We start from the raw sequence: 15,878 nt of genomic DNA, 5'->3' as shown, positions 1-15,878 counted from the left end.
AATCAAAAAATACATGATATTCCAGCATATCTGGAAACAGGACCTGCACATAATCCCACATTCACATGCAAGCTGATCTACCTAATTCTAAAAAAAAAAAAACTAGAACTCCAGAAGTGTCGAACACTTACATGGTGGTTGTGACATATTGTTTTTAAATATAAATTTGAATATTTTTTTGGCTTTTTTGGTTTTTTTTCTTCTTTTTTGCTTCTTCTTTTTCGACGATCACCATCTTTTTTTCCGACGATCTTCACTTCTTCACCAAAAGTCCAAAACCCATAAAAATATCCAAGAGACCAAAAACCCGTAAACCGTAATTAAGAGAAATGAGAAATATGAAAGAGGCAAAGAAAATAAGATTGAGAGAGAGAAAATGAGAAAGTAATAGAGATTGATCCAAAAAAAGTGGCGAGAAATTCCGAAAGAGGCGAAGAATTTTTAGGGATTTTTTTTAGGGTTTGGAAGGGAGAGGATGAGAGATTGAGAGGGAATGCCGAAATGAGAGAGAAAATAAGGCAAAAAAATGAGGGGTTAGGTTAAAAAAAAAGGTTTATATAGTAGGGATTAGGGAGGTGGTTTAGGGTTACATTTAGGTTTAATATCAAATGTTGGATTTTGAGATTGAATCATTGAGTAGCTAAGATTCATTTTAGTGAGTTCATTTTAGATTTTTAGATTTCTGATTGTAGAGATTAAAGAAATAAAAGAGCTCAGATTTAATATTCGCTCATCAATGGTCTCAAACCATGATCCTTGACTTATTTTTTTGACCAATGAACATCAAGAGTGACCAAGCACATGGATTTCAAAATCTCAATGGTTGGATTTACTCTTTCTCAAATCAAATGGTTAAGGTTAAATCTTAAGAGTTAAGACAAGTAATTCTTTTTTCGAGTTTTTATATTTATAATTCTACATATTTTAATATCGATTGTAATTATAGTATTGATTTGAAAATTTAATTTGTTTAGTAATTACTAATTAGTAATATTATAAATTAATAAAAATTACAAACTTTAGAAGTTCAATTAGTATTTTTAATTATAAACAAGATGATTCATGTAAAAATTGTTATGAATGAATAATGATGTGAAACAATGAAAGTAGAAACTGTTAAGTATGAATGTATGATTATTTAAGTAATGAAATAGACGGATTCCTAGTATGAATTTTGATTAAGATCCACAACGTTACGTATGATTATGTTGCTATACGACGATACGTATAGCAACTTAGTATCTTACTATCTTTTAAGATCCAAAACTGAAACATCAACGATGAAAGTCGATCAATCTATTCTAAATTTCTGATGATGCTTTGATTATTGTTAAAACCGTGAAATAACATCGATGATCAATCTTATGATCATTTGATTAATTGATTTATGTCAATATTGTGAACCTTAACTTAACGAAATTCGATCAATCTTTCATCCTCTACTAGTCTTGTGATACAGTGACATGATTATTTTGTATTAACTATGATCTACTTTCATAGTTTCACTGTTTCATATTCATCTGCTACTAATATAGTGTATGATTATGTATTATCATATGACATATTGACATATTCGATTAAGTGATTAATGTTGATCATTGTTACTTCACTACTTGTTGAGTTGTTCCACGAACGATGAAAGTCGAACAATTTTTAATTATCAATTATGTTATTTTCATTAATGATTTAATGTCATCCTAATTCTTTGATTATAACTCTTTTTGTTGCTATATAGTGACTCATTCAGACTTGAGAGTGAGTAAGTCACTAACTAATAAAATGTTTAAGTTTAATAGTCTATTGACTCTAACACTATAAGTCTATAATCAATAATCAGTATGGACTATGGAGTATGGACTTATGCCGTAAGCCCTTAACAACTGAAATGCTGAACCCTTATGGCTGTTACTTGTTAGTTGTTACTTGGTACTTGAATACTTATGCAATTATGAATAAGAATAAGTGAATAACCAATGCTTAGGCAATATCCAATGCCCAATGGTGAATGGCTCAATAATATAAGTATATAGCTATATAAGTTATAACTTAGAAGTCTTACTTTAGTAACTTTTAAAATTAGTAATATAAGTATCAAACTATTAATGATTCAATGTATTATTAAAAAATTCACAATGACTCAATCACAATTCACAATATTAGTATAATTACTACTCCCTCCGTCCTAATTTAGTTGCTAGATTTGCTTTTTCACAGTTTACGAGATGCAACTTCAAACACCAATATCTTGAGTTACATATATGAAAAAATTATAAAAATTATATATTTGGAAAATACAAATTGGGACAAATCAAAAAAGATCCAACATGACTATGTTTTTCTTATGTATATGGAGTAAAAATAGTCAAAGTTATGACGTGAATAGTGCCTACGGTCAAAATTTAGTAACTAAATTGGGACAGAGGGAGTATTATAACACTATAAAGTATAACCTATATCACAATATCACATGTTTTAAGTTTATAACGTATAATTTGTAACAATCTCGACCCAAACCAATACGCTGCCTGTTTGAGATTTCAGCTAATCCAAGAACCAAGTCCTACCGAGATTCAATTTATTCGGACCCAAGTCATTCTGAAAGCCGATTTATTTCGACCCAAGTTATTCCGATAGTCGATTTCTTGAATACTCAATTAATTTCGAAAGTCGATTTATTCCGACCCAATTTATTCCAATATCGATTTCTTCCGAACCAAGTAATTTCGAAAGCCGATATTTTTAGACCCATGTCATTTCGAAGCAGATTTATTCCAGCCCAAGTTATTCCGGTATCTATTTCTTCCGACCCAAGTAATCCGAAAGCCTGATTTCTTCGGAATCAAGTCATTCCGAAGGGCGATTTTTTCCGACCCAAGTCATTCCGAAAGCCGATTCCAACCGACCCAAGTCATTTCGAAAGCCGATTTCTTCCGACCCAGGTTATTCCGAAAGCCGATTTCTTCTGACCTAAGTCATTTCGAAAGTCGATTTCTTCCGACCAACTCATTCCGAAAGTCGATTTCTTCCGACCCAAGTTAAAAAGCCGATTTGAGCCGACTTCACCTTATTCCATTCCGACCCAAATTCACCCAACCTAGATACCGACCGACCCAATCTCAGCCGACCTAGTTCCAAGAGACCCTCACCCAGTTGAACCTGACCCAAGTTCACCTGACCCACACAATTCTGACCCATGACACACTCTCACCCAGCCAGTGACCTAGATTGACACGTCTAAATTAATCTGAAGTTATCAAACCTTATTGCATAAAGTGTCAAACTTACCAAAAGTATTGAAACTCATTATTTGATCTTATTAAAACTTATTATAATTTATTGAAGCACATTAAAATTCATCTCAACACACTTAACACTAAAAAACTTTAATTTTTTTTCTAAGATAAAAAGAAGGAAACCCTTACGCTTTCATAATAGTATCTTTTTTTTATATATATAATTTTTAAATGTTCCATTATTTTTTTATACAATCTTCCATATTTCCTGCCCCACATTTGTTAAAAACATTGATTTTTTCATTTGTCCCATGTGAGTTTTGATAATGGTTACGGTGATTTTATAATATATTTCTTATATCTTATAGTCACCAGATAGATACCTTCACGTAAAAATATTAAATTAGATGCCACTTTTTTTTTGCTTCAATATAAAAAATTCCACCAAAACATATTTATAATATAAAAATTCATAATTACTCAATAACTTACTTCTATCTCCTAAGACAAAACGTCATCCTAATTGTTCTATCTAAAATTCTCAACTAGCATGAAGAGAATAGACAAGTAAATTTTTTTTTTATTTGGTGAACTAATAAGTAATATATTACAAGAAAATTGTGCAAGATCTAGAGATTTATTAAATTCATGCAAGTATTTAGCTGGTCAACTAAAAACAAACAAGGTCCAAGCGCGCATAACATGCATATTACTTATTACTCTGATTTAAAGATGGCAAACAGTGTGGACCAATTCAGCCTATCCCACGAAAGCCGGTGCAACCCGGGTCGAATAGAGAAATTGATGGATGGCCATGAGCTTCATCGCCTGGAGAAGGTATACCTATTTGTAAGAGGATCAATTTAGAAGCTTTGGTTGAATTTAATGAAGATTGAACGTTATTTTTGGAGTGTTTAAGAATATATTTGGAGTCGTGTCCCGAAATCAAATGGAACGAGGTCTATTTATAAGAAATCAGTGAATTAAGATAGGATTTGCTAATGTATGACACATGAGCCTGATGCATCGCACGCATAAGCTATACGCAAACGCATCCTACTGCACATTTTTGAATTTTGATGACCGTCTCAGAGTCACGCTTGTGCAAAATGTGGCACTGGACGCAATGCCGGTGCACGGAATACATCTGCATATCTACTCGGTTTTTATTTTTATCTGAAATTAAAAGATTCTTTTTATCATTCATTAGATATCATCATTTAAAACCGTAAATCTCTTATCTGGATGGGAACATATGATTTCATAATATCCATTAAGTGAGAAAATATTTATTAAAATTCAATTAATTATCAGAAATAATTACTTACACTTTGAGAAATAGGGCTAAAATTACAATTAAGGTTTCATAATTGATTGGACTATTAAAATAGGCTTGAAATCTATTAATTAAAACAAATAAAATAGATTGTGAATTCTTAAAATGATTTTAGGCCTAATTTTCCGTATTGCTTTTCTTTGGATCAGAGCATTTGAGACGACGATATATATATATATATCATCAACATCGGTTGGGTACTAAATTGAAGAGACACGATTATATGTTTTCACTTATTATTTTCTGAGATTACATTCAGATAATGAAAATCTAGCTTCGTCTTATTTTTTTTAACTTTATTATTTCCTTATAAAAAAGTTACATTAATCTTTATGATATTCTCTTTTTCTTTTGACTTTTATAATATGAAGTACATACTTACAATTATCGTCTTGTTCAAATGCTACTCCTACCTAAATTAGTAGTAAATGAAGCTTTTTCATGAGTTTCTTTGGATGAATTTTTAATTTAGATAACGATAATTACATATTATTTACATATACATCATAGTAAGACACAACTTTTCCCCTCCAATAAAGAGACACATAGTAATTTTCGTGGGTAAAGTTAAAGTATTTGTTTAACTTCACACATGTTAATTTAGCGATTGAGAGCAATACATATATATATATATATATATATACTAAAAATCATTGCCATTGATGGGGTAATAAATGATTTTGCATCCCAAAATGCTCTAAAAAAGTGCTTCTTATGGTATTTTAGAACAAAAAAAAATGTTTGAGCAAATTAATTTTTTTTCTTTTATGGAAATATATTCAAATAAACATTATAGTAATAATTTAGGAGGGTTTTGTCCTACATAACTAATTGAGTTTTGAAATTGGTTTATGCTTCAAACATTTTTTGGACCTCAAAAATGATTTTGGATATGTTTTCGATTGCTTCTCTTTTGTGGGGACCAATTAGGAAGCCAATATGTTTCCTCATCAGGTATTAAAAGAGGAGATGGATTTATGTGTCTACACAATTAAGATTCTCTTAGTATACAAAAAATATTAGGAGATATATTGTGCTCTAAGTAATACATGTGTTATTAAATCATTACTATCTTATAATTGTAGTATCAATCATATATCTAGACATACTTGCAATGACATCCTTAAAAATCTTTTCTAAAAGGACAAAAAAAATAAAAAATACAAAAAAAAAATTCAATTAGAGATTAGTAATTCGATCAGGATTAACACGTGGGGCATTGTCATCACTTTTGCATCAGTTCATGTATTGTCTTAAAATTGTAACGTTTTAACATTTACACCATTGTTTATTTGGTAGAAGCATATAAGTTATAGGATACAGCAAAAGTTGGTATATAAATCGTGTAAAAGACATAATATTGCAATTATAAAAGAATGGAGACAATATAAAATGATAGATGGTAGTAAATAACAGATCGATAGATGGTGAGATGGTAGATATTTAAGTAAAAAATGATAATAATGTTCTTTTGACTCTTCAAAATCTACGATTGATTGTTATCCGAGATAAAAAAGAGAAATGCATCATTCTACCATTAATCCATGTGATAAAATAACTGGATGTCTAGATAATCTAAGTATGACAATCATTTAATCACTATTTTTTTGATTTTTTTAATACTTTTTTAAATGATAAGGAAAAAAGGGAGATTATGGACCCTGTGCGCAAGTGAACTTCTAGAATATCATTTATAAGGCAATATAAAAATTACAGGCCCGTCCGTGAGCCTGGGCAGGAGGGGCGTCTGCCGAGGCATAGAGGGGGGGAGCCCAAAGTACACTAAAGGCAATGAGTGAATGAAAAAGAAAAGAAATTATTGAATTCTAGACACACTCTTGGTTGGAAATCTCACTTTCTTCTGTCACCGATTTAGTTTTCAAATTCGAAGAATGAATTCCCACAAAAAACAAAAAACCATCCAAGCTAGAAAATTCTCGATATAACTTCGTACAGTTCGCAATCAGCAATCTTCCTACCTTATTTATCACGATTAATTCCACCTCTTGCCCAATCAAATCCCTAATCAACTTAAGATGATATCTTCAATTAATCATCTCCATCTTCAATCAACACTCACCTATAAATAAATCTCCTTTTATGTTCTCAACATCTCACCATTTCTCGTTCATTCTTCTAATTACTAGCTTTTAATGCACGCGATGCGTGCATCTACATTTTCCCCAAATCAAACCACTACTACCCCAGTTACCATATCTATATATTTGAATTTCACGCAATATTTTTTTTCTCTCTATTCAATGGAACATCATCTTCATCAATTCCCCCCAATTCAAACCACACACTCAATTTTTTCTCACTCTATTCAATTAAGACCGTCGATTATTAGCTGAGAATTGTCTCAAGCAAGTTGCAGATTTGGATTTGGCGGTCATGGAATTGGCTTTCGCTCAACCCGTTATGGATGGTCGAGCTTGTTTGTGGTCAGGCCCGAGCTCTGCAGTTTATGTTGAAATTCGACTATGGACACAATTTTTTGATTTTAATATATGGGTTTGAGTATTTTTTGTTTATTTCCCCCAAATTCGGGTTCTCATATTATGTATCAATTTATTTTTTAATATTTGGGCATGAATATTAAAGTTATATTAACGATATTTAGTTTTTTTTTATTTTAATATATGGGTTTAAGTTTTTTTTTTCTCAAATTATTTTTAATATATGGGCACAAGAACCATGAGAGTCCTCATATTTTATCTCAATTTTTTTATATCAAAGGCACGAATATTGAAGTCATTTTTGACAAAGTTTCATTTTTTTGACCATTTATGGTGTAATTTTAATTTGAATTTCAACTATCTTCGAATTAAATTTTAAATAAACTATAATTTAGTTTTAAAAATTTTGGGAAAAACTATAATAGAGCACATATTCGTAAGAGTTACTGTAATTTGAGTTTAATTTTACTCGAACATAGTACATATTTTTAAGATTTACTGAACATAGAACAACACAAATAATTTTATTTTTAATAACGAACTGCGTACCTGATTAACGTTAAATAATTGGTAAATTTCAGAGTTTCGTATTTGAGAATTTCGTGAAGCTCCAAACTATTAATAGAACTGATTTTTTTTGTTTGGAGTTTGTGTTATTGAAAAATTGATTTGAAAGGATGTTATGTCGCGTAACTTTTTTTGTTATTGTATGTAGTATTAACGTTTGTAAGTTCTTGATTATGTATCGTTTTGATTGAATCTTTTTATTGGAAAGTTTATATGATTGAATCTTATATGAGTTGATTGTGTTTAAATTTGATTTGATTGATATTTTTATTTTGGCAAGTTTATGTATGGAATTGGGATTGATTAGGTGGATAGAAGGGCATTTAAGTAAATTCCAAGTGGGACACAATTGCTCCCCCCTTGGCTTATATATTCTCAAATTTTAGTTTCAATTTAAACTGTATCTAAAATTTGGTTGGAAAATTGTTAGAAAGTTTGAAGAATCAAAAGTTTGTTTGACGCTCCCAAAAGACATGAACTTAGAGCTTTTTGCTTTCTTGCTTCTTCGTTTATCAATTTTTGTTTGTTTCCTTCATAATTTATCTCGCTATTCTTTTTAATCCTATTTTATAGGGGAATTCTTTTTTTAATCCTTGATTACTTCTTTGTTGTTATATTATTGCCTTTGTGTGTGGTTTGTTAGTTGAATGCGCTGTAAAAAGTTTGGCGAGTAGGATATAATTGACTTTAGATTTCTGTTGTTACCACTAAAAGCTAGTTGGATAATTCTTTAGGATGTGATGCTTTGATTATTTCCTGTTCGTAAATTGATAATTAAAATTCTTAGTTTTGTCAAATTATTTATTTATACAAAATTAATCTAAACTCTAAACCCTTTTCTCTCTTTCTAAACGCTTTTGGCGCGCGTTTAAGGCGTTTGTCTTAGGCGGTGCCAACGGCATGGCAAGAGGGCGTGGAGCGAAGAAAAGTGTTCAAAATGGAAAGGGGAAGTCCAAGGGGCCGTCATCATCGCTGGTGCGGAAAACAAAATCAGTTGATGAAGTAACTGGAATTGAGGCTTTGAGGATACTATGTCCGATTCAGGATCGTGAAATAAATGAAGAGGTTGATCTTGAAGAAGTGACGATAGTGAAATCGCCAGTAACTATGGAAGATAAGATTCTACATTCGATCGAAAAAGCAGTGCTTTCTGATTGGCTGAATGTTATTCAATCTGGCTCGAAGCAGGCTAGTGCACCACGTTTGGCATGGGCAGAGTGTATGGAGAGCGCCGATAGTGGAAGTCATCACCCGGTAAGGCCAAATCAACCTATTAATGTTGTAACAATTGTTTCGTTTAATATTCAGGAGGAGGTGGAATATTGGTCCTCTGCTATTGTGTGCTATGTGCTTGGGGCCAACCCACCATTCTCAGTAATGGAGGAGTATTTCGAACGAGTGTGGGGGTAAACATGGAATAGACAAAATTGCTGGAATGGGGATTGGTATTTTTATTGTTCGATTTACAACATTAGAAGCCTGTTTGAAGGCGAACCAGGAGGGATTCCACTTTTTGCTGATAACTAAAATGTGGGAGCCTGATATGGAGATTGATAAAACAAATATTGCAGTGGTGCCTATTTGAATTAAATTACCTAGCCTTGCTTTCAAATATTAGGGTGATAGAAGCTTGCCGAAAATTGTAGGGCAAGTGGGTAGGATGTTTAAAATGGATGTAGCCACTAAGAGTAAGGAGCGATTAAATTTTGCTAGAGTAATGGTGGAGGTGGGCCGTAAGAAGGAACTCCCTGATACAATAAGGTTCTGTAATGAACATGGTGTGATAGTTGATCAGATTGTGGAGTATGAATGGAGACCAGTCCAGTGTGGGAGATGCTCTGGTTTTGGGCATGAAGAAGTACACTGCAGGAAGCAACAAGGGAGGACAATGTGGGTGCCGAAGAAACAATTTCAACAAGATCATGAGGGGTTCACTGTTGTGGGCAACCGGGCCAAGATAATAAGTAATGTGCAAGATGTAATTGCTGTGCATAATACATTCCAAGTGCTACTGGATGATAGTGGGAAGGAAGTGGGTTATGAAGAAGTTGGGAAAGGTGGGGAGAATGGTGGAAGGCAATCTAGGGGATTGGCAGAGGTGGTTGATGGAGGAGACCAGGAAGGAAATGTGCCAGGTGGATCACTTGAAGAAGGGCGGGGGGGTGACCCTCCCTCACCCAAATGGATAACATTTTGGCCTAGAACGTAAGAGGCTTAAACAGCAAGGCAAAGCAGCAGGATGTAAGGAAGTTCATTGCCTTTCATAATGTAAAGCTGTTTAGTCTCTTAGAAACTAGGGTCAAAACTCCAAAACTAGGTGTAGTATATCTTAATCTATGTCAGGATGGTGTTTCACCCACAATAATAGCTGCCATGCAAATGGTAGAATAATGATAGGTTGGTGCCCAATAGCATTTACTGTTGATATTGTGCAAGTGAGTAGCCAGTTCATTCACTGTTTTGTCAAGCCTAGAAGTAGTGATGGGTTTGGTTGTACTTTTGTATATGGGTTAAATGATCCAAGTAGTAGGAATGAGTTGTGGAGTGGGATGAGAAACATTGCTATGCATAGGAGGGCTCCTTGGGTTCTAATGGGGGATTTTGATGCCATTAGTGAGGTGGAAGACAGAATTGGTTCTACTGTTAGGATCTCAGAGGTGGCTCCTATGAGAGAATGCCTGATGTTCTGCAATTTAGTGGATGTGAAGGCCTCGGGCAGGCATTTCATATGGAACAATAAATAGGATGGCAATGCCAGATTGTTTTCAATAATTGATAGAGTGGTGGCCACTCAAGATTGGCTTGATAAGTTTGAATTAGCTGAAGCTTCTTTTTTGCTAGAGGGCAATTATGATCATACAGCAGTACTGTTGTGTGCATACCCGGAGGAAAGCCAGAAGAGACCATTTAGGTTCCACAATATGTGGTGCAACCATCAATCCCTTGTGACAACTGTGAGACAAGCTTGGGATACCTCTGTACATGGTTGTGCTATGTATAGAGTTTGTGTAAAGCTCAAAAGGGTCAAAGAAGCCTTGAGATTGTTGAATAAAGAGGGGTTTGGTGATGTGGAAGCAGTCGTGATTAAAGCTAAGGCTGAGTTACAGGTAGCTCAGAGCTTGCTACACAGATTCCCTGAGGATATTGAATATGGTGAGAAGGAGAAGGAGGCCCAAAGTGACTTGAATTGGGCTAAGAAGAATCAACATGCTTTGCTACAACAGCAAGCCCAACTTACCTGGTTGTGTTGTGGTGATGAGAATTCAATGGTCTTTTATCAAGCAATCAAGCATAGAAGAGCCTAAAACAAAGTTCATGCCATCAATAGATTGGATGGTACATGGGTGAATAACAAGAAGGATGTTGAGATGGCGTTTTTGGATTTTTACAAGAACTTGTTTACTAGCAAGGAACAGAGCCCGCAAGTGCTCCCAACACTCCTAGAAAAGGGAAAAAGCTTACCGAAGATCATTTACAAATCCTTAACCGTGAATTTACAAGAGAGGATGTGCGAAGGGTAATATTTAGCATCCCTGATGAGAAGGCCCTTGGAGAAGATGGTTTTAATAGTAAATATTTCAAGCATTGTTGGGAGGTTGTTGGTGATGACACTACAGAAGCTATCCTAGAATTCTTTAGGACAGTGCAACTCCTTAAGGTCATAAATGTGACGACTCTAACCATGGATCCAAAGGTTAAATGCCATGAGAATGTATCAGAATTACGACCTATAGCTTGTTGCACAATCTTGTACAAATGCATCACTAAGTTGATTAGTGAATGACTCAATATGATTCTGCCTGAGGTGGTCTCAGTTAGCCAGGGAGCTTTTGTAGCAGGAAGAAGCATTATCCATAATGTACTCATATGCCAAGACCTAGTCAAGCTCTATAAAAGGAAGATTACTAGGGCTAGCTGCATGATGAAATTGGACCTAAAGAAGGCATATGATACGATTAGTTGGGATTTTATCAAACAAATGCTCACTAGAGTAGGGTTTCCTTGTGAATTTGTTGATAAAATCATGATGTGCATTACAACTCCCATGTTTTCCAGCATGATTAATGAATCCTTGTATGCTTTTTTTAAGGCTCGGAGGGGCTAGAGACAAGGAAACCCTATGTCTCCACTCATTTTTTCCCTGTGTATGGATTACTTGGATAGAATCCTCTGTTTTGTTAGTGAGCAACAGGGATTCAAATTCCATAGTATGTTCAAAAAAACTAAAGCTGACCCATTTGAGCTTTGCTGATGACCTATTGTTATTCTGTCATGGTGATTTTAGGTCAATCTATACTCTACTTCAAGGTGTCCAGATGTTCTTTAATGCATCTGGGTTAGAGGTGAATAAAAACAAGTATGAAGTTTATTATGCTAAGGTGCATGAAACTGATATACAAAGGGTAACTGATGTTAGTGGGTTTTCTCCTGGTGTTCTGCCTTTCAAATACCTGGGGGTAACAATTTCCTCCCTTAAAATGAAGCATAGAGATTGTCATGAGCTGGTGAATAAAATGGTGGGGAGAATTCGTGCTTGGAGTTCTAGGAACTTGTCTTTTGCTGCTCGAAGCCAATTGTTTAATAGTGTTCTAATGAGCACCCATGTCTATTGGGGGTAAATATTCATTCTCCCTCAAAGTGTTTAAATGATATCAACAACATCTGTAGATGCTTCCGGTGGACTGGCTCATATAATGATAGTAAGCCAGGTGCTGTAAGTTGGGAGGATATATGTAAAGCAAAAAATGCAGGAGGGTTAGGCTTCTGAGATATTCAATTATGGAACATGGTGGCAGTGAGTAAACTGGCTTCGTGTGTGGCGCAAAAGAAAGATAACCTCTAGGGTTAAATGGGTGAGCTGCATATATATTAAGGAGTCCCCTTGGGACACATATGAAGCTCCAGCTACAGCTAGTTGGGCCTGGAAACACATATGCAGAGTAAAAAATGTGTTAAATGGTAACTGATGGGAAGTCAATGGTTAAGCTGTAATTCTTCTAGCATAAAAAAGTATTACAATGAAGCTCATGCATCCACAAAACACCAGCAATGGAGCTATTGTGTTTGGAATAGATTGACCATCCCTAAACATAGATTCATAATGTGGATGGATGTGAAGGATAGACTTAAAATCAATGCTAGACTGAAGAAGATGAACATAAGTGACAATGATAGCTGTCAAATCTGTGCTCAGCATGTTGAAGACATTCCACACTTATTCTTTGGTTGTGAGTTTAGTGTCAGGTGCATAATGAAGATTGCAGATTGGCTAGGAATTGGATAGAATACAAGGAACTTACTGCAGGCCTGCAGGTGGTTTCGTAGTAGATATATATAAAGGCTCGAGGTTCAGAAGACAGGTGAGTATAGCTGCTGTAGCAGCTACTGTTTATATGATCTAGTGTACTAGGAACACAGCTTACTGGGAGAAAGTAGTTAACTCTATTGATACCACTGTTAAACACATCAAATTCATTGTAAAAAATAGAGTTATACAGCTTATAGGAAGAAAAGTTAAAGATGTGGATAGGAAGTGGATTGAAGAATTGTAAGTAACTGGGCCTGTCCAGTTTTGGTTTGTGGGGGTGGCTGCTTGGCTCCTCCTTTAGGTGTATTGTCTGCTTGGTTAATGTTACTTCTTAATTACCAAAAAAAAAAAAATTGATCTAGACTCTTATATTTTCCATTAGTCTATAAGGATGTTGTCTTGGCTTAATCTTTGAGTTCAAATAGTTATTTGGAAATTAACATTAAAAAAAATTCTAAGAAAAATATTATAAGATGTCATTGTAAAATGATCTCGTTTTACAATGTGCCTTTATTTCCCTAAATAGGGGTGAAAGAAAAAAAATAGTCATTAAACAACAAATTTAAAAATTTCAATAGTCAAAGTTATTTGTTGGGGCCCTAGATTAATACTTTGCCCCGAATCTCCAAAATGTCATCCATTGTCAATTTATAGCATCTAAAAAGAGATGAAAGAATTATGCTATAACTAACTATAATTAAAATAATTAGTTGAGTATCGATCAAACGACTTATTCCGGGTCATGGTTAACCATCCAAACTAATACACTTTCTCCATTTTGAAATAAGTGAGATATGTGAGTGATTTTTGAAATAAGTATTTCATTTATTTTGAAATGGAGGAAGAATGAAAAATGTTTGAGTAACCCCTAGAGTTGTCAACCGTGCTCTTAGACACATTAGAATATGATATTAATTATATGTATGTAATAAATGATGGGACAAGTGATATAAAAATAATTTTAAATTTGTTCCTAAAGAACCAATGAAAATTCAAAAATAAAAGAGATGACAACCATTTAATCAATCTTCGAGTAAGTATATATAGTGGATGTACGGAACTAATAAGTATATATTGATGCTGAAGAGTGGAGATAATATAAACAAATATAGAATTAAATCTCACGATGACTACAAACTAATCGATCAAGTGAAAATGAAAAGGGGCAAAGTGCATCTATAGTGAGTTAGTGACTAGTGCATGCTTATTATTATATGTATTATTTGCTGCACTTGCATGCATCTCCAAATTAAAGTCCAAACTAACCATTTAATCCTTCTATAAATACTACCCTTCTTCATCCACTAACTCTCAACCCCAACATCCCTTAAGGCTCAAACAGCTAATACACCCAGCAAACTAAAACATCCATGGCTTCCATTTTCCTGAAATCAACCACCACTCTCATCCTAATTTTCTCTGCATTTTGTATTGCCACAGCCATTATCCTAGATACAGATGGCGATGCACTAAGGAATGGTGGACAATACTACATCCTCCCACAGAGCATAGGCTTTGGGGGCGGCCTCACTTTAAAATCGAAATCCGGTTACTCACCTTGCCCACTCTATATAACCCGAGAAAACGATGAAACGTCTCCTGGCATCCCCGTCACTATCGCTTCCCCTGCCAGAATAGCAATCATCACATCCTCTTTGCCAATCAGCATAGTCTTCAACGACATTCCCAACATTTGTATGCAGCCATTAGGGTGGCAGGTGATTCCCGATGGAACAACGGGCCAGTCATACGTCGCAACAGGTGGTAGTGGCATTCCCTTTAATCCGACTGAGACTTTCAGTATTGAGCAGATTGGGGATAATAATGTGTATAAAATAAGTAATAAAGCCGGATCTGGTGAAGCAAGAGATGTTGGTTTCTTTGAGAAAGATGGGCTTCTGGGAATCACTAATGATATTCCTCTTCCTATTGTCTTCAGGAAAGCTTTTGATGTTCTATCCATGGTCTAGTCTCTAGAGTCTAGACTTGCGAGTTGTGATGGACTTTATATTTCATGCATTGACGATGAATAAATCCTTCCGTTAAATGATCGGAGGATATATCCCTCTTCTTGTTGTGACTGGTGTGTATGGAGGGGTATATTTAATTTCTATCATATTGCGTGACTCTTTGTACCTCTTGAAAGTTAATAAGTGGTTGTTGAGTTACGTTAGAGCAATATGATTCAATTGTTTAAGATATCTAATGACATTTAGTATGGAATAAATTAGTAAAACAAAATAAATACTTCCTCCGTAATAGAAAAAATGCAACAATTGAATATTTTATTATTACGGAAGAATTATATCATTTTATTTACAATTTGCAGTGATTGTACGTGAAATTTTGAAGATACTAATCTTAGATAATCTTAGTAATAGGATTTATAATTTTAGCGTCCAACAAGTATACACTTCAATCAGATACCATTTATAGTCATTGAAGACTTTTCCTAGATAATTGAGCTCAAACAAAACTCATTTTTAGTGAAATTATGAAATCTATGTATCAAAGCTAACAACTTAATATTTACTCTATTAAGAAATAAGTAGAACACTTTGAGTTTCACGTTTTAAAACGTACAACTTTGATCACTAATATTTCTAATTATGTGAAAGTTATTAAAAGTGGATATTATGCCAATATTCATTGAAAAAATCCAATAATATTTCATGTGATTATTCTATTTTCTATATATTTGTAAACAAAATACTATCAAAATGATGAGGTGAATGAATAGGGCAAATTAAAAAGTCAAATTATTGCACTTAAAACAAAATAGAGAAGTATAGCTTCTATCCAACTAATATTTAAGTATCCTAGAAAAACCTAATATTTATTGATCATAAAAACCAATATTTAATAATCATGTACAACATTCAAAAATTATTCACATCTTCATGAGAAATCTTGAGAAAGTAAATTGTGTAGAATATAGAATCAGGGTTGAAAGCTTGAGTTCTCATTGATTCATC

The 15,878-nt window shown here is 34.0% G+C and overlaps 2 protein-coding genes across 2 annotated transcripts; both read left to right on the top strand.

The window, feature by feature from the left end:
- The first annotated feature begins 9,985 nt into the window (after positions 1–9,985).
- LOC125495676 (uncharacterized) lies at positions 9,986–12,214 on the top strand. Its single transcript, XM_048640463.1, has 4 exons — positions 9,986–10,314; positions 10,375–10,864; positions 11,002–11,345; positions 11,881–12,214. The coding sequence occupies exons 1-4, from the start codon at positions 9,986–9,988 to the stop codon at positions 12,212–12,214; spliced, it is 1,497 nt and encodes a 498-aa protein (XP_048496420.1).
- A 2,059-nt stretch (positions 12,215–14,273) lies between these two features.
- On the top strand, positions 14,274–14,873 carry LOC104906855 (factor Xa inhibitor BuXI). The gene has a single exon (XM_010695683.2). It carries the CDS (start codon positions 14,274–14,276, stop codon positions 14,871–14,873), a length of 600 nt encoding a protein of 199 aa, XP_010693985.2.
- Positions 14,874–15,878: the final 1,005 nt, after the last annotated feature.

This window comes from Beta vulgaris, chromosome 3 (genome assembly GCF_026745355.1).
Source record: "Beta vulgaris subsp. vulgaris cultivar EL10 chromosome 3, EL10.2, whole genome shotgun sequence".
Lineage (NCBI taxonomy): Eukaryota > Viridiplantae > Streptophyta > Magnoliopsida > Caryophyllales > Amaranthaceae > Beta > Beta vulgaris.
The sequence above is the reverse complement of the archived record's forward strand: the minus strand, read 5'-3'. Positions and strand labels throughout refer to the sequence as shown.

Coding starts and splice junctions, on each gene's coding strand:
- LOC125495676 (XM_048640463.1), top strand. CDS start 9,986: ATGATAGGTTGGTGCCCAATAGCATTTACTGTTGATATTGTGCAAGTG. Junction 10,865..11,001: donor GTGGTGATGAGAATTCAATG/GTCTTTTATCAA, acceptor CTTGTTTACTAG/CAAGGAACAGAGCCCGCAAG. Junction 11,346..11,880: donor ATAGCTTGTTGCACAATCTT/GTACAAATGCAT, acceptor TGGTGATTTTAG/GTCAATCTATACTCTACTTC.
- LOC104906855 (XM_010695683.2), top strand. CDS start 14,274: ATGGCTTCCATTTTCCTGAAATCAACCACCACTCTCATCCTAATTTTC.